This window comes from Embiotoca jacksoni, unplaced genomic scaffold (assembly GCF_022577435.1).
Source record: "Embiotoca jacksoni isolate LCO1_2020_lvr unplaced genomic scaffold, fEmbJac1.0.p SCAF_7, whole genome shotgun sequence".
Classification (NCBI taxonomy): Eukaryota; Metazoa; Chordata; class Actinopteri; family Embiotocidae; genus Embiotoca; species Embiotoca jacksoni.
Window position 1 is genome coordinate 2211911 of NW_027185425.1, and position 19675 is coordinate 2231585.

Consider the following 19675-nt stretch of genomic DNA (forward strand, 5'->3'; position numbering starts at 1 on the left):
TAGCGACCTTTTTTTAGGGACTGATACGTACTGGTTAAGCTGTGTTACTTTTCTGTCTGACTTGCTCGTAATTTTAGCATCTTGATTCTTCTTGTCACACACCACTTCACTCCAAGTGCTCTTCAGTGAGGCCTCCCTCCTTCTTTTGAACTACTTTTGGTCAATTACTCTCGATTACTCTCACTCCCTCCCTCTACGTCTTTTGCAGATATTCCGTCGAGGGCTTTTTGGACAAAAACAAGGACCTGCTTTTCCAAGATTTCAAGCGTCTTATGTACAACAGGTGCCAACTACAGTTGTCTCTGACCATTTTTTGTACATCACCCTGATGCTCTTGACAGTTCAATAACTGGGTTAAGTGTATAAATGAGTTTCTTCTGCACATCACTCCTCCACTGGCCTAGTTAATGTGTGTCCTTTGCTCTTTTCTCCCATTTCTTGCCTCCGACGGTCTCTGTCGCAGTGCCAACCCAGTCCTGAAGGAGATGTGGCCAGATGGTCAGCTGAGCATCACAGAGGTCACCAAGCGACCTTTGACCGCGGCTACCCTGTTCAAGAACTCCATTGTGGCCTTGGTTGATAAACTGGCCTGCAAGGTCAGTAGTTTCCACTTAAGATCAACTTCCAGTTCACTTCCCTTAACCCCGGGGGGGGGGGGGGGGGCGGCCGTGGATGTCATTTGCAATAAACATATCTTCTCACCATCTACAGTAATTCTTAGTAATGTTTAAAGCCAAACATGGAGAGGCAAAGAGAAGTAGACAGTGAAGTTGAGAAAAAAGAGTTTTGAGTTAGCAAATTTCACGACAGCCTTTAATGCTGTCTGTCGAAAGTAATTATTTTACCCACTTCCCCAAAATAAATAATTGCCATATGAATGTACATAATACCTAAGAAATCCCGTCCAGTCTGGTGCTCACGTTTTGACCAGAGATGTAGCTGCTTGTGTTTTGACTTGCTGACTGGGTGTCGAATCAAATGCACCGCCGGCTCGCTCCTCCGCTGTTATTTTTGTCTCACAGTGAGTGTTTAGTGCCAACGTAGATCATCCCCTCCAGTTTACTCTGCTGTCAACATCCAGAAGACGCTCTGCACCAATTCAGCCTGTTCTGGTCCCTGTAAAGCCTAAATGAGTCACACGCTATCCTGAGGCTGCCAATGTGTCTGTGCGATGTCTCTTTGGTGGAGGACGGTTTATCACCGTGCGCGACAAACTACGGGGCGAAAGGAAGCGTGCATCCGTCCGACGTTTGAACGTACACACAGAAATGTGCTGTATGTGGTGTCAGAGACCTTTTTGTGAGCGTGTCTGACTGTGTGTGGAGCTGCGAGGGTGGTGAGAGGGAAGCGGAGGTGGATCACAAAATGTGCTGCTCACCTCTCCTGGCCTCATCTCACTGAGTGAAGTCTGACATTTCCAGCTGTTATTTTCGGACGGCCTGCTGCCGGGCTGTTGTAGCGGCTCGTCTTGGTGTGGCTGAGGTAAAATGAAAGGAAACTCCCCTGGCAAAAGGTTTTTATTTTTTTTTTCTTCTGCAGGGTCACATTGAAAGAGCAGCCAGTTTTCTTTAGCTGCACCTGCGCCCAGTCTCTGCACCTCATTTGCTCCCAGCCCCCATTAGCTGCTGAGCTGAGCTGAAACTCAGTGCACACATGCATCATTGATATGATGGATGACGGCGTTCAATGTCATATAGTTCTCATTTTGTTCCGCCTTGATCATCTTTCATGGACGCAGAGTGTAAGACAATCAAAACACAGCAGTCTCTGATCTTTTACAGGGGATCGTCTCCCACTGAGATACCTGTCATAACTCTGCACTGGAGGCTTTATCGACTTCGCGGTGTTAATGCGCAGTTCAACGTGCTGTTAATAAGTGGCCGCGCTGTGAGGCTCAGCTGCTCACTGCACAAATATTCAGCAAGTCTGATTAAGGTCACTGAACTCAGTTTGCTAGTTTTTGCTGCTCGTCTGTGGCTCGCCGACAGTTTACAAGCTGAGTGGAGTTTATTTACTCAGAGAGCGACGAACGCTGCGGTGAGGAAAACAAAGGGGAAAAGAGACAAATGCAAGAGTCTGCAGGTGAAAAAACAAGAGAGCTGTGAAAAAAATACTGCCCGAATCAGTCAATGTTAGGCTGTAAACTGACGCAGAAAGCGGTTACAATGATGTGATGTTGTGACGCTTCATTGATCCCGGCTGGGACGTCCCATAAAACATTTTACAGTAGATAAAAACAGACTTGTTAAAAGAGGACGTGCACGGTCAGCTGAGGAGTTATATACAACTTCTGTTCTGTTTTTTCAGGAGCCGTACTACGTGCGATGTATAAAACCCAACGAGATGAAGTCGCCGGTGTTGTTTGACGACGCCCGCTGCGAGCACCAGGTGGCTTACCTCGGCCTGCTGGAGAACGTGATGGTCCGCAGGGCCGGCTTCGCCTACAGGCAGCCCTACGCTCGCTTCCTGCAGCGGTAAGGGAACATGTTGGCTGTGCAGCGGTGCTCTGTGAAGCGAGACTTGTTCGGTGTTTCAGGTCTCCCTTTGGCAAACTCCTCTGTGAGGGAATTCAGAAAGAGTCCCGTCTCTTTTTTTTTTTTGTCTCTGCAGCGGCTCAGTGTAACACCTACAGTAGAAAATGTACCAAAGGTTCCTTTGCCGGCAGAAGAGTTGCTGTTTGTTTTTCTTAACCAAAAATGCAGTTGAGAGTGAACTTAACATGTTGCATTAAACAAAAAACATACAACCTTTCTAATTTAATTGGGAGAACACAAAATACAAAAAAAATACATAAAAACAGACTTTGTTCTTGTTTCCTGTTGAGCAGAACATTCATGCACAGCTGAAGAAAAATCTTTTATTTTAAAATACTCGTACTAAAAAGTACCACAGGTATGTAGACGATGACTAAGGATATGATCCTACACTTCCCATGATGCAATGCGAAGCTCTTCCAGACCCAAAAAAGACACTGTCAAATTTATGTTGACCCTAAAGACCCTTTAAATAACATAAAACAAAACTAAAAATCTTTAACTGATAATGTGGGACTTTGAAATATAAATAAATGTCAAGTGCTTTACAAATGGGTTCACACAATGCTGATTGAACATAACGCCGCCAGAAAGCAGTACTTGGACGGTAGGTTGTTGTGATTCCTCTCACTGACTGAAGGGGGAGACAAAAGCTCCACACTGCAGGTTTACAGTGACAACAATATCTGTTACTTCCACCCTCGTGGATAAATGTTTCTCATCATAATGGCTGATCTTACTTTTGAATGTTGTTTCAGGTACAAGATGACGTGTGAGTACACCTGGCCCAACCACCTGATGGCCTCAGACAGGGAGGCTGTGGAGGCCATCGTCAACCAGCACGGTTTCCAGGTCGACGTGGCGTACGGACAGACGAAGCTGTTTGTGCGAACGCCGCGGTCTCTCTTCACCTTGGAGCAGGAGAGAGCCGCCCTCATCCCCATCCTGGTGCTTTTCCTGCAGAAGGTCAGCAGAGAGTATCAGTCTTCTTTACTATTTTGCTGCCATCATCATCATCATCATTATCATCTTCTTCATCCGTATTCAATCACAGCCTGATTTTGTTGGATCTCTGTTTTTTTGGGTTTTTTTTTAAGCCAATGCGTTTAATGAGGATGTATGGATCTGACAGTCCAATTAATTGACACAGTGAACTAATTTAATGTCACGGGCAGCTCGGATGGTGTCTTCCTGTTAATCACCCACAACTTTATCTCCGCCAGTTTCCAACTTCTGGGTTTCAGAGTGGAGATTTCAGTTTGTCTCATTCTCATGAATACGTGGCTCCTGGTTATGTTTCACTGAAATTCATCTGCCAGCTTGAATCCTAATTTCCTGTAACAATAATTGGGATAATTAATGAGATCCAGAGCTCAGTTACATTAAAGTCAATTACTTGGCTTGCTCAATGAAACATCCTTCTCTTTTCTCTTCTCGCTGACCTACTTTGATGACTGCAGAGAAGTCTGGATCTCTAACTGGAGCACAAGCTTGTCTTCAGCTCTGTGGGACTGAGGAGACATCTTTCTTTTCGTCTTTCTAACGCGTCCATCTCGACCCCATAGGTGTGGCGTGGGGCGTTGGCTCGTACGAGGTGCCGGCGGATGAGAGCCATCTACGCCATCATGGGCTGCTACAAGCGCTACAAAGTCAAGGCCCATTTCTGGGAGGTGGAGCGAAGGTTTTCTAATGTGAGAACGATGGCCGACTACGGAAAGACTGTGGAGTGGCCGACGCCGCCTGCAGCTCTGTCCCAGTTTCACAACATCACAGTCATGCTGCATCGCAGGTCAGAGCTCACAAATTGAAATTCTTCCTCCATAAAAAATGACGGAATTTTTTGGTCTTTAAAGGTCCAATGTCGTACACTTTTCTGGTGTCTTCTTTGCGGTTTTGATATCCATATTTTTTAGGTTTCAAGTACCAAACTAATCTCAGTATAGTTTTACATCTCCTCTTTTAAGATTCTCTCTGGTGTCTGAGCTAATTGATATCAATGCTACTCTCTTCTGATTGGCTGATTCTTTTTTGACTGACACATGTTCAGACCAACCACAGGTTGGATTACTAACTCTACTAGAAACCGCTCGGGGTTTTCTTCCACATAAAAGGTTGGACAGTGGGCGGCGCTAAGAGGGGACATACGACACGCATGTGAGTTTGTGACATCACAAACTTACAGAAATCCAAATGTCACAGTTGCTGAATACAGACTGTCTGCATTTGTCTGTGGACTGAGCATTTTGAATCTTTCACGGTATCAATACAGCACATAAACCTGCTTTATCATCAAAAAAGAACTGAAAATTCTGACTTTAAACAGTTTGGGACCTTTAAGTATATTTTACTTGACAGACACTGTCAGTAAAGTTACAGCAGATAAATCCATTTGCACTGAAAAGGAAAAAAATATTAGTTTTGATAGAAATAACATTACAAAATGCTTGATTTGAGTATGCAGATGACTTGAGTAAATATGAAACTACAGCTAAGCTTAGCTCAGCATAAACTATACACACAGGGGTAAACAGCTAGCCGGGCTTGTTCCAAGATAACTCCTGAGACGTTGAGTTGTTTCTACACTTTGGTTTTATTACAGATTAAACAAATGAGATGTTAATTACTGAATTTTAGAGGTTTTTTTTTTTTTTTTAACAAGCTTTAGATGCGCTGCAGGTGGATTTTGTTCCCTTTGGATAGAATCAGTTCTTCCCCCTTGTTTCCAGTCTTTATGCTAATCTAAGTTAACTGGCTCCTGGTTACCGTCGTTGCAAGTGATCAGATGTGTGAGCGGTTTCAATCTTCTCATTTACTGCAACTCTTGGCAAGAACATGAAAATCTCCTAAAATGTCAAACTGTTTCGTTTAACTCTGTAATTTATATTCAAAACTCTCTTTTTTTTTTTTTTCTTCCTGGCAAATTTTTTTTACAGGTCAGTAAATTCTCTGTAGAGTAACTTGAATGAGTCTTTGGGTGTGTGAGTCAATGACTTTTAGATCCATGAGGACGTGTTTTGGCACTGCGGTAGAAAATGTATTTTTATCCCTCGCTGACTTGAAGCGTTCCTCCTACTGTACTTTTCTTGTTTAGCCCCTTTGAAGTAATACTCCACCCACATGGCATGCCGTCTCGCTCTCATCCCTTGTTGTCAGGTGGTGGGCGAGGCAGATCGTGAAGAACATCCCTCCCTCTGACATGCTGGAGGTTCGGGCCAAAGTGGCCGCACTGACTGCTCTGAGCGGAGAGAGGAAAGACTGGGGATTCAGCAGAGCCTGGGAGAGGGACTACCTGGCAAATGTAAGAATCACAGATAAACAACAAAACACCAGATGAAACCCTGTGTACCGTTCTTCTGTCTGGTATTTGCTTTGAGATTCAATCAGGACGACGTTATCAGTCTTTTTAAAAATGTATTTCTTTGGGGGCTGCAGTGAAGATTTTTCTTCTGTTACAAATTATTTGTCTTTCTTACGCAATTAACATGTTGGTCTATGAAATATCAGAAAAACTTTGTATAATTGTTATCATAATTTCCTAAAACCCAAGTTGACATACAAAACAGATTATTTTGACTGACAATTGTTCAAAAGTAGAGTTTATAATCAGAAAAGACTAAGAAATCCGGCAAACGATCAGATTTTTTTTTTCACATTTTTGCTTCAACATGTAAATGAACAAGTAATTATGAACAAACAATTATATATTTTTTTTATTATTAATTCATTCTTGACAAACATTAAAAGCCACTGCTTGGTTTGTCCCTCGTGGGCTACTGTAGAAACATAGTGGTACCACATGGCCGCCTATATAGAAAGAGGAACCGCTAAAGGACCCAACTAAAACAAATCTAAACAAACAAATCGTATTATCGGATCTGATGCTTTCTTTTGCATTGCATATTATTTCAGTAAATTAAATATAATCTAGTTTCATCATGTGTCCTAAACAGTCGACAGACACGATGATCTCTTTGATACATGACTGCTTGTATTCACTTCATTGTAGTTCCTTAATTGGGTCTCATGTTGACACCTGAACAAGTTCCCTTTTCTGAAAAATACCAAAAACATGTGGAACAAAAGCTTTAAAATTAAATTTGTGTTTAAAAAAATTATATTTTCTCAAAATGAAACATGTTTATTTTCTGTTGTTTAGTTAACTATCATGTTTCTGTACTTCACCCAGTTTTAAGGTGAATAATGAAGTAAAGTGGGTTTTTACTTTTTATAGGACACCAGCAATGAGTTATACTCTTCAAAAGCGGGTTAAAATCTGAATAAATAATATGCATAACAAAACAACAACACTCGGCCATTTAACCTTCTATTTTTATTAGTTGTTTGTTTTCTACTAGTTTTTCCTCTTCAGAATAATTTTATGGGCATTCGTCACCACAAGTGAACGTCATTTGCTAGAAACACTTATAGCTGTGTGACAAATGGGGAAAATGTCTCATTTGAATTCGTCGCATTAAAGGGGATGTAAATGACCGGCGGTGACTGGTGACCACTGAAAGTCATCTGTTGTTGTGAATGTATACGGTGCATGTGACACGCCTCAGGTTTATTGAGCATGACCAAAGGAGGATGGTGCTTGTGAACACAGCCCTCCTTTAATGAATCCCACAGTTGCCTCATTTACCAGCTAATCTGAGGTTATTTGCTGCCTTTAAAGACCCCTCCAGGGATCGTGAGCATGACTGCCGCAGAGTCCTGAGTCACTCCCCTCGTTAGTCAGTCAGCCGGACCGTGACTTGCTGGCCTCCTTCGAGGCTCCAGGTACCCGTGATCGGATCTAATGCCACAAAGACCTATAGATGAGTGTGTGTAATGCACCGTGCAGTCAGCGTCAATCGTGACTTGTATTTAGCTGAAGCTGTTTAAGATCAGGCGTCCAACTGTGTGAAAGCGGGACAGCAAATAGGATTTGTTGTGTTTTCTCAGAAACCATCAACAAGATCACAAGATTCAACAAGTTTACCTCGTTATTTGGAATTGGAGGCGATCTTATAAATGGAGGCCGGGCTGTTCCTGTTGTCTGGGAGTAATCGGATCGCGTGGGAGGGACGAGACATGAACACAAACAAAATAAAATTACACTTCTCATTGTGGTGTTTGGGATCAACAGTACATCTTGTTTATACGACGTCTAGCTTTGTTGTTTATCACGTGCATCCACTGGGAACGTTTGGTTGCCTTGCGGGGAGTAATCTGAGCCAGCAGGGTGGATGCTGAGATCAACAGATAAGTGTACAAAGGGCTCCGCTTTGACACTGTGGACTGGGGTTCACGTCCAGCGGCAAGCATCAGCGCAGCATTGCTTCCCTTCAAATTGAACTAAAGCCCCTTTTCCACTGCCGGTTCCACTGGTCCACTCGACTCCACTCGACTCCAGTCGACTCTTGTTTTTACATCATCTGTTAGTATCAGCTTAGAATGTCGATGGAGGTCATACCAAAAGTAGGACCAGGTTTTATCCACCCTGTGTAACTAATTGAAAATCTCCAGTACAGGCGGTGTAAAAGGAGCTTAAGACCGTGGTCGTTGTTTAACCTACAGAGGTTGCTTTTAGTTACCAGAAATAGTCGTGTACTTTACACCCACATGTCATTATTGTAGACGTCATTTGGAAATAATGTCCGTTTAATCTGCTCCTCTGGCGGGACTGTCCAAGGGATTTTGGTTTGCCCCCATTCAGCAAAAAGAGCATTATGACATCATCAAGTCATGTGAGACGGATGATGCAGATGGCAAAGTTTTACAACCTGCGAGTGTTTCAAACAGCTCAAGCAGCAGTTGAATGATGTCAGTATGTAAAATACTATCAATTCCCCCTATAAAGTTAAAACCCTGAAATAAACAGATAAAACTACACTGAAGCTTTCAATTTTGATATGAAGAGAATGTGGGTTAAGTGAGTTTGTGCACTAACGTGAGGTGATAAGACCGGGTTGGCCAAAGCTGTTGGATGGATTTGAGTTCAGGACTCTCTGGAGGTGAAGTTCTTCCACAGCAAAGACCGAGAACCATTTCTTTATGGAGGCATTGTCACATTATTAAAACAGGAAAGGATTTTCCCTCCCTGGCGCTAAGAGACTTGGGCCAAAACATGAGAAACAGCCACCGGACTAGAGATTAGACAGGTAACACCGCAGACCTTTAGCCATATACTGTATATTCAGTATATAAGCAGTACATGAAGACACGGCTCAACTCTGGAGGAGGGAGACTACAAAGTGGTTTTACATTTCCTTCTGAGCTCCCATCACGTTTATTTCCCATCCGGCTGCAGTGTCAGGCTCCCTGCCCGCTCTCTTAACGGCACGTCAAACGCCGTGTCTGGTAACAGCCGCCCCGGGGCCTCCAGCTTTGATCTGAGGGAATTAAAGTGATAAAAAAAAGGCACAGAGAGGTCACCCGGAGTTTTAACGACTAACGACGAGATACGTTCCCGTACCGTCCGCCCTGTAGCCGGCAGCGTCAGCGCGGCCTCCCGTAATAATGCTGCTCTTTTATATTCTGCAGGTGCGAGACAGCCCTCAGACCAGCTCGGGCTTCGTCCGGGTTTCCAAGGAGCTCAAGAACAAAGACGAGTACAGTCAGGTCCTCTTCTCGGGCTTCTGCAGGAAGGTACGGTGCAAAGGAAAGGAACACGGTGAAATGGAAATGTCTGTTTTGTAGCCACGAGGAGTTTCTTTCTTTTGTTGCTTCGTTTCAGCTTTGGGATGTTTTTCTCACTCGCCGTGTTCCACACATAAACCGCCTCTGCATGCTTTCTCTCCCTCGTATCAGCTCGTCTTTCAACATTTCATGTTCCAGCAGTGACTATAACCCTCTTAGAAAATAATCAGAGGATTAATCATGAAAGGGACTGAACTATGAATCCAGCCCTAAAGTTTCCTCAACCTTTAATTTTTTTTTTTTTTTTAAGTCTGCAGTGCCTGAATTGAGTCAGGCTTATTATTTTACCTCATGCTGAACTTCCTCTTATCATCTTCCTGTGGATAATAATGCCCACATTTTCCTTATCAGCGACTGGAGAGAGGGCTTCAACTAAATTAGGGCAGCAGCTTTATTATATTGTGAAGATATGTCGGCTTCGATAGAGCGAATTAAAACAACCTCCCACTCTGACAGGCCTACCAGTCGTTTTTTTTTATTCCTTGTTTTGTGCTTCTTCAAAAACCTGTTTTTGACTCGAGAACAGCGATAACCCCAAAAGATCCTTCGGAGTTGCATAAAAAAAAAAAGCCCGAAACAGAAAATAGAAAATGAACAAATGTGTTAAGCCTTATCCTTTTCTCTCTCTCTCAGGTGAATAGATTCAACAAAAGCACAGACCGAGGCCTGCTCGTCACAGAGAAGTTCGTCTACAAATTAGAGCCGAAGAAGCAGTACAAAGTTCTGAAGCGACTTCCTTTAGACGCCGTAAGTACTCACCTGGGAGAGCGCTCAGCGGGAGGCGCAGACACAAACACGATGACACACAGACGCCTTTCCTACCCTTGTAGGGACTCTCCAGCGATTCGACTCACTCACGCTCAGAACTGCACGTGTTATCTTCAGGGATTGAGCTGCTTTTGTTGTGTTGTTGTTTTTTTGTTTTTTTATCAACGAATCCCATGAAAAGATGAGTTTATACCAACAGCTACTGTCTGTGCAGCCGCAACTTAATGTGCCGGAACTTTTTTTTAAGATAGAAACACCCGTTTTGTCGATAATCGCTTTTTAGGCAATACGGTGTCCTCAAATCCTGAAACCATCCAGGTAGGGACAAATGAAAATACAGTAATTGTAGCACAAATACACCCAAAAACAAGAAGATCATTGAAAAAGGGGAGCGGTAGGATTTATATCGGGCAGGCTACCACGTAAAAATAACCTATAAAGGAGGAGCTTTAAATTTAGCGAACAGACTTGTTTTTAGAGGAAGTTTTTTTAGAAAATTCGCTCATTTACCGAGCGAATCACCCGGTTACAGATGCATCAGTGGCCCACAGAGAAAGTCGACTTCTGTCACTTTATGCAGGGTTTTCCTGACAATTAATGTGCAGCACACGAGTGTTTTTTCACTGCACCTATGGCTCTTCATTACAATCTTTGTTTTAGTGATCATTATTTTTAAGCAGACAGTTCATTTTTAAATAAATATTGTAATAATGGTCCAAAATTACACGAGACTGCATAGCATTTAGTCATATACTAGCACACTACCCCCCACCGCTATAACAGCAGCGTAGTCCTCCAGACAGACGGAAGAAAACCCTATTATGTATCTACAAATGAGTGCAGTGCTATGAATGCCTTCAGGTAAACATTTAAATGATATTTGCGTCATGTTCCTTCTTTATGACTCTGATCTTTTCATTTAATTCTGGCACTTTTGCCCTCAGATATTGTTAAGTCACCCAGATGCAACAGCATTACTATTCTGTCTGTTCCTGTTGTGCAGTTTTAGACAATAATGAAATGTGGAACAGCAGCAGGATTAGTTCATTGTTGGTTTGGTGCTCTTAAGAGGATAATCGTTCAAGGGTCTCTGTTCTTAAAAAAAACAAAAAAAAAAACACTCTAGTGATTTGATTTTCCACTTTTACAAAGTTGAGGGATCTGCAGGAAGCTGAGATATTTTTATATTCGGTTCCTAATGTAGGCAAATCCCCCCTTTTAACACTGATTCAGAGTTTAAATCACAGGCGTGTTGATGGTCACATCTTTTTACCACAGGTTTTCTATTAGAAAATAACCATCTCATTTACTTAGACCTCTTTTTACTGATTGTATATTACTCAGTAAACTTATATTTCCCCTTACTGTAACCCTAAAATCACCTTTTAACCGTCACATTTAAATTCACATTTCTTTAATAAAGAACCATTCACTCAAAAAGTGAAAAATATTCCAAAAAGTGTGACCCAGTCTGTGTTGGGAGGTTTTTGTCCTCACAGTGGGACATAAATAAGAAACACACGGCACTGTACTAAGAAGCAAACTCACTTCCAAACAGCTTCTGCGAATGTGGGTCAGAGTCTTTGTACTTTATCCCAGCTGTCCTTTATTTCTCACTCTGTCCTCTCAGCTGTACACACACTCCTCACACTTCACACACACTCATCCTCCATCATGTCTGACCCGGGTCATCCATCAGTAAGTGAGCAAAGTACAGGAGCAATAAAAGGCCCCACACTGAGACAGCACTCTCTCCTTCTGGCTCAGAGGGCATATGATCTGTGAGACTCATGAGGCCACGACGCTCTGTGTGTGTGTGTGTGTGTGTGTGTGTGTGTGTGTGTGTGTGTGTGTGTGTGTGTGTGTGTGTGTGTGTGTGTGTGTGTGTGTGTGTGTGTTTATGTTGTGGTGACTATGCGAGGTCACGGTCACGCTTCGACAGCGGTGGTCAGGCTTTAGGTTCATCTGCCGCGCGAGGTGAACGAGACTCGTTTCATGGAGCGATCTGAGAAACTGGATGGAGGATCTCACAGAGAGGCTGAAGGAGACGAGAGCGTTATCTAATGTGATGTTTCAAGGTCTCTTCAAATAACACGGACATCATGCTTTGATGCACTGTAGCATGATGGAAAGTGGGCGGGCTGATGGAAAGTGTGGACTTGATTGACAGTTGGTCTTCAACTCAGTTTCATCCATTCGATTGTATTTTAAATGTAGGATCACAATACAGCATCATCCCAATGCACTTCACACTTACAAAGAATACAGATAATAAACAACCACATGAAACAAAAATGTTGAAGAACAGTGCAGTTGTGACGTAAAAATGCACATTTTTAGACAGAGTGCATCATGGGAGGTCTGCCAAACCAAGACCTGAGACACTAACCGTTAAATCATATAAGAAGGTTTTAATCTAGCCAGGTGTGAACCAGACCATGAATATGGACCTGTCTACGCTGATTCATCTGCAGTCGTTCCATCCTACTGGGCGTAGACCTCAGTTTAATTTTAACCAATCAGCATGCGCTAAAACCGGCCGACACGCTGGGAAGTTATTTCACTAAAAACTCTGCATTTTCACCAAGAATGTAGGATTATTATCATGACAATATCTATATGCTCCACCTCAGTGTTATAATGGTCGGGAACACCTGGACAATATATTACTATGAGGTCTGGAAGATGTGATGGCGCGACGTCCTTCAGCACTTTTAAGGCTTTAGGGAGACAGTGTTATAAATTAAAATGTCATGAAGATGTTATTCAGTCAGACAACTCAGACAAGTGACAGTAAAACTATCATTGCGTTACTCCACCATGAAATATATATCAATATATAAAATACATGTTAGTTTGAATGTCTTATTTCATGACATTTACATGTAATTTGTCGTAATTTCTGTCATTTTGACATTTCTGCGTCGCGATCGGTCATTTCTCGTTCCTCTCGTTTAGCTTCTATGTCAATCCTTGAAAATGAAAGTCACTTGAATTTGAGGGCAGAGAAAAAAAGAAAGAAAGAAAGAAAGAAAGGTCTGAGATGAACAGAGTTCGCAGCTGCAATTAAACGAACTGAAAGCACAATATAATTGAGACCAATAACTTAAATGGGACATAATGAGTCAGCACAGCTGGACGTCCAGCAGTGGTTTTACACACAGAGAGAGAAAGCGAGACAGGGAGAAGGAGAGAGAGAGTTCACAACATGCCACAGGGTTAAAAACCATCATTATGCAGCAGCGGAGCAGCTAAAGATAGCTGATGCCATTAAGCCCTGCTGCTCAGACCGAGGAAACATGAGTCTTATCCAGGTCATAAACACAGAATACGGCGCTGAAGAAGCAGAGCAGCTCATTGTGTCTCCAGACTGAGACTCATTAAGGCTGAAGTGTCACAGGTCACAGAAACAGAAGCTGCGAAAGGTCTCGTTGTGTTTTTTTTTTACGAAAAATCGATTGGGCTGGTGTCAACCGGAGCTCATCTTTAACACAAGCTCCAAAACAAAGTCACGCAAAACAACTGAACTTAATGATTCAGCGGAATAAAGAATACAAATTTCTGTTCAATAAAAATTCAACAGAAGTTGCTATTCTCCGAACTGTAATTACGCTGCTAAGAGAACTGACTTTGGTTGAATTTAGCAGCTGTGGCAGCTTTATTTTTGTTCTCAACTGCAATAAGGAATCATCCCAAACGTATTGTTATTAATTATCCAGGAGAGTTCTGTGGTTCATCATTATGAATATTCCCTTCATAATAATGGGTTTTTTTTTCTTTTGTTTTTTTGCAGGGTTTTTTTTAACTGAGCACCTGAAATAAATCTTCCACAGAATTTTTTACATTTTTTTTTTTTCCAATTTCTGACATTTTTTATCCATGAACTAAACATAAATTGAAAAAAGATAATCAATTGCGCCTTTAATTCTCTGTCTCACTTAGATCAAATGGCCTTTTGTAAATAGCTTTGAACAAAAAGAAATGCTCCTAATAATTAACATAACATCAATCAAGTGATAATAAAGTAAAGTAATGATGTAGATGAAGAAATATGGCATTTTTTGGGGAACACTCTAAATGAGTGCACTGTGCTGACTCAGTGGTCCAGTGAGGAGGGGGACAGGTCGTACAGGACTTTGGCCTTGACGACGCCGGGACGTCCCGCACACTGTCGTCCCCGCCGGATTAACCTGTGCGTGTGCGCTGGAGGGTGTAAGAGGCTTAGTCCACTCGGTCTCCCCGTCCTCTTTCTAAAAACCTGTCACGCGCCTCACTTTCTCTGCATCTCCTACAGCAGCAAATCTCACTGGTCCTCTGGTTTCGTCTTCCACCTCGCATGGAGCTGATTCCTCTCTGACTCTCTCTCTCGCTCTTCCAGTCACAGTAAATCTGTACATTGCTCCAACTGGGTCACAGCTAATGACTTTCCCTTCACTGCACCTCCACACGTGCACCGCCGGCAGAGTTCCTCCCAGCCTGCATCCTCTGAGCACAAATAATCCCGCTGACTTCGTTCACGGCGTGGTTTTTGATCCGGCATATACTGCGCCGTACACTCTGTTAAACTCACAGGTATTATGCGTTGACGTGATAATCCCCGACACTTTTGTACAAATGATTTTCCAGCGCTGCAAATCTGTGCGGCAGAACATCACAGGTCACTCTGCCTATAGTCAGGGCTGCGTACGGCTGTGCTGGAAAAAGGGGTCAGGTCTGTTATAAAAAAAAATAAAAGTATTAATGCAACATTTATTAAAATACTCCTGCAATCAGAATTCAGTGGAAAGTGCAGAAATATTATCAGTCAGTTGTGATCTCGCGATCGCAATTTTTCCGCAAAATGATTTGCTCAAAAGGAGCTCCGCGGAATAAATCACAGCATATAAAGTACACTCTTCAAACAAAACTCGCTTTATCAACCAAAATATCTCTTCTTTTACAACCAGTAGGGCACCTGCTCCTTCTCACTATTAAAACATCCCGAGTGCTAGCTGACCGTCAGAACCGCAAAAGCTTAGAGTGATGGGGTTCGTGAATGAGGAATAGGTTAAATTAGTTTCCCGACACTTCCGGTTGTAAGAGACTGCGGTTTGTTTTTGTTTGGGCTTATAAGTTGAATTAATGTTATTCATAAAACATTTAAGGCCCTTAAAAAACAGATTATAAGTGAAATATTTGTCGTGATATGCTGAATGCTTACTATCATAAGTGATTACATATTACTCTTTATTAGGAGTTGTTAAAGAATTAAAAAAAAAAAAAAATGTCCCTTGACTTGACTTTTGTTAATTTCCCGCCATTTTACCGCAGAAGACTCATTTAAAACTTCGCAAATTACATCACAATTTTGGAGAAAAGCCAAAGCAGAACCAAAGTTTCTGATCGCAGCAAAAAAAAAACACTGCAAAATCCTGGCGGGAACATTTTGAAAGGGATATTTAACACTTTTTTTTTTTTTTCTCCCCTCCATTCTTTTCCGCCCAGCTGCTCGGCCACACGAACAGTTGGTCTAGTTCAGCTATAACACACCACCAGCTAAAGGAAACAATTTGCCGATTCTTCAGGAGGGAGAAATAACGCGACGCTTCATCTGATGCATTCAGCGCTCGTTCATTTTTAAAGGCCGACGTCCGACAGTATTCAGCTTCTGCTTGCGAGCGGAGCTGCAGCCGCTGCCGGCCGTGACCGGTGAAGCTGCGGCCGGATGCGTTTACTGTTCGGTAATTTGCCGCTGCTGAGGTTCAGCCCGTCGTCTTGTGGATCTGTCCAGCTGCTGCTGTTTGAATCCGCCGTGCTCCTGTGACAGTTTGTGTTTCAACCATTAAAAAAACCGAATGTGTCCCGTCTCGTCACAGCCACAGTACAGACGTGACGACGGCCAGCCGAGCCATCTGAAGGCCGCAGTCATTATCAGAGCTGGAGTCTTATCACAGCGGCGCAAAAGCAAAGAGAAGTATTGCAAAACTTAAGAACGGTAACTGATCTCGAACGAAGCAGGCAGCACCCTGCAGACTTCAGTACCGCTTTCCTCTGGGGAGACCTCTGATCTAATAACACATAATGAGCAGTGGTACTCATTTATCATATTCAATGTTCAGTCCGAAGTTCAATTCAATCCGTTGATCCCCACTGTCCAGATAACTCGGCAGTGTTTCCTACGAAGGTGTTTATTTTCCTGACAATATCCAGGTGATGCTGATGGAAGCAGTTTCCCAGTGAATTTAAATTGGCAGACATTTACTGTAATAAGTCCTCTTACATGACTGTTATTGTTGTAGTCTATCATTATCTGCTTGACAGCTGGAGGCCATTAATCGGTCAACACTCAACCAAAACAAATGCATTTCCTCACTTTCATGATGTTTATGATGACCACAGCTGCTTTGAATTCTCCTGAGGCCAACCTTCACTGCAGCTGATGTCCTCAGATGTTCCTCTTCGGTGTCTCACTTCGTCTCTCTCTCTCTCTCTCTAGTTCACAGGGCTGAGCGTGACCTCCGGGGTCGACCAGATGGTGGCGCTACACACGACCTCCCAGGACGACGTGCTGCTGTGTCTGCAGCGAGGTGGGCTCTGCCCCAACCAGGACCGAGTGGGCGAACTGGTGGGAGCGCTGGTGGACCACTTCACACGGTCAGTGACACGGGAAACCCCCCCCCCCCCCCCCCCCCCCCCCGCTGATTTCTCACCGGGCCGAAAACCTCGCTGATTCTGTCCTCGTATGTTTGCGCGGCGGTCTTTGCGACACTCACGAGTTTCAGGGTAGAAGTGGTCGTTATATGCGGCTGTTTGAAGGCCTTTACAAATAAGGTGCGGCCGTTGGCTCCGTATGAGATTGGTTCCAGTCATTGCATCCACAGACCTCTGAGTGATTTTAAAACTGTTGGAGCAGATGTTAACCAGTCAGCATTGACCTCCACGTCACGTATGCTGCAGCAGCAGTCATGGAGCTGTAAACAGCAGAAACCCTCCCTCGGTGCGAGCAGGGTGTAACGTCATGTCGGTAAATGTCCACTGCAGGCTGCGTTTTGTCTTTTTAAAACACGTTGTTGTCGCTTCATTTCCTCCATATTAGCTTGCGCTGCTACAACTGTTCGTATCGCTTCATCGAGCTCCACCACCGTCGGAGCTACAACTAGAAACAAACCCTTGACTTCATCGCATTTAGCCACACCCACTGATCTCCGATTGGTCCGTCCTTAAGAGTGGCTGAACAAACCTTAATGCAAACTGGGTTTCCAGACTGTAATCACAGTAAAGACTGAAGCTGTGAGCGACAGGTGGGCGGAGCCAGGCGAGTGATTCTTTGTGCTTTTAAGGGAAGTACAGATATATTACATCAGCGTGTATTTATTCAACAGCAGGTACAATTCAATTTAAAGAGGTTTTTTTTTCTCTTAGAGCAGTGATTTCCAATCAGTCAGATCCTGAAGGAGTCACGAGAGAAAGATTTGTGGAACAGATTTTTAGGATGTTTAAACAATTAACAAAGCAGAGAAAAAGAAGACTTGTTGAACAATTTTTTTTTCTTGAAGATTAATGAACAATTGTCGATAATCATTCACTGATGGGATCAAAAAGCCAAAGGTTTGGTCACCACTGTCGGAGCAGAGGTCCTGAATCTCCCTCTGGTCCATGAGATACTGTTGAAGAAGCTGTTTTTCAGCTGTTGTTGAATTCAATCAAAGCCAAACCAACAAATTCAGAAATGCTGCTGACAGCTACAAACATGCTGAACATTAATTTGTTTGTTTACTACAATATTGCCAGGTTTCCGTTAGAACAAAACACTGGAGCGGCTGATTTCACCGGATCTTTCAGTAGAGACGAGACATTAATAAGTGAGATCAGTTGGTGAAGTGATTGTTTGGGGTGAAGAGCTGCCGCCTTTCAGGGCTCCGTGTCACATGAATAAACGAGGCAGAGTTAGACTCATTGTTACCGACCGAAGACCTCGGCTACGACCGAGTCCATTAACGCGGCACAACAATTACGCAAATCATGCTCTTGGCATTTATCACTGTCATAGTTGTCGCTGTCCGAGCGGCGCTCTGAATAACTGCCGTGAAATGAATCAGCCGCGCTGACATTTGTCACATTCATCACTCCGAATCTGATTTGTCGTCGCTGTTTATAAACCTGATTCACATCCACCCACGTTCATCTCCGCCAGACTCGGCTTGAATGACACAACCCGCAAGTGCTCACACCCAGCAGACTGTTTTGGTTGTGTAAGGGTGTGTGTGTGTGTGTGTGTGTGTGTGTGTGTGTGTGTGTGTGTGTGTGTGGGCGTGTTGTCGTAAGTTCTGCCCGCTGAGGCCGTCTGCAGTGGCTGGACTCACCGACGTGCTTCATCCCCCAGATCCTGCCGGGTCCACACACAGTGACGCAAACATATACATCCACAGAGACCCCGTGGTGTTTATGTCGAAATCCAACGCAGACTTTGGCTGTTTCATAGTTAAGACTCATTATTTTGAGTTTTTATTAAAAAAAAAAAAAAAATGAATGCAAAATTAATCAGTGGCCTTGCAGCTTCATTCTTGATCAAAAATGTTCTTGATGTTTTCCAAACTAATAAGTGTTAATAATAATAATAATAATAATGTTGACCAAAGTGAATTTATATGTTTATTTTGATTATTTAAAATGTGGAGAAAAATAAATAACACAAAGGATTTTCCACCAAAATTTTTTTGATTTTAAAGGAAACATTCAACAGTTTCTCTGTTCAGAACTGAAGAAGCCTTTCAGATAAGAGGCGAAACTAAAAGAGCAGTGTGTTTTGGAGAAATCTTAGATCAATGGAGCAGTAGTTGGAGGTGAAATGGGGTCTGACGGGGTTCACTTCGCCCTTTAGTGTCCCTTCAAGGCTTTAAACACGTTTTTATTTCCGTTCCTTTTCCCTTCTTCCTCATAATGTACAGTTCATTTTCCTTTCCCCCCATTTTTCTTATTTCCTGGAGGTATTTTCTGATATTTTTAGAGGATCTCGTTAACTGGAAACTGCAGTGGTCGCTTTAGTCCGACTCCTGGATACGTGGCGACCGGAGCTGAAGCCATCGGTCAGATAGTCAGCTGGTCAATATCACAGGAAATGACCTTCCAGCTGCTTTGATCCTCAAATACGTGTTTAAAACACTTCTTCATCTTCAACTTTTATTTTGTGTTTTAAGACGTCCCCATGGCCAAAATTACATGATATTTTATAGATACATTGAAGGAAGATACTGCACACGCTCACCTTGGTGCTGAGGTCTCACCTCATAGTATGAGCACCGTGGGTAGTCTTATGAAAGTAGGGTTAGCGAGGCGTTTGATTGGTGGGTAGTAACATTGAGTCAGTTGACCTTTGTGTTTTTTTTGCAACTTTATGGCACTTTGTGTTAAAAAAACCCCAAAAAAAACATTTATGAATGCCCCAAATAATCAGCAGTTGAATAAGATACAGGCTACATGAGTTGCAATAGGTGACATAAAGTGGGTTGCCAATGTGTGTCTAGTGAAAATAATGCAGTGCAATAGACGCTCACACAATCTGTCTAACTTCAGAAAGACTCATATTTCTGTTTTCCTTCCAGTCTCTTGGTTTGTTTTTGCTTCCAGCTCGGAGGCAGGGCAGACGGCAGCCGCACCAGGGGAGTGTGTGCTCCCACTTTTATGAGTCTCCCTGTGTGTGTGTGTGTGTGTGT

At 43.0% G+C, this 19675-nt stretch overlaps 1 protein-coding gene across 1 annotated transcript in view; it reads left to right on the top strand.

Annotated features, from left to right (window-relative positions):
- myo1g (myosin IG) overlaps positions 1-19675 on the top strand; it is a 50862-nt gene that overhangs the window by 15397 nt on the left and 15790 nt on the right. The window contains exons 13-21 of the mRNA XM_069176766.1: positions 209-283; positions 464-596; positions 2308-2474; positions 3293-3500; positions 4100-4323; positions 5688-5832; positions 9060-9164; positions 9849-9962; positions 16459-16616. Coding sequence (XP_069032867.1) covers positions 209-283; positions 464-596; positions 2308-2474; positions 3293-3500; positions 4100-4323; positions 5688-5832; positions 9060-9164; positions 9849-9962; positions 16459-16616 — 1329 coding nt within the window. The remainder of the gene's footprint in view (positions 1-208; positions 284-463; positions 597-2307; positions 2475-3292; positions 3501-4099; positions 4324-5687; positions 5833-9059; positions 9165-9848; positions 9963-16458; positions 16617-19675) is intronic.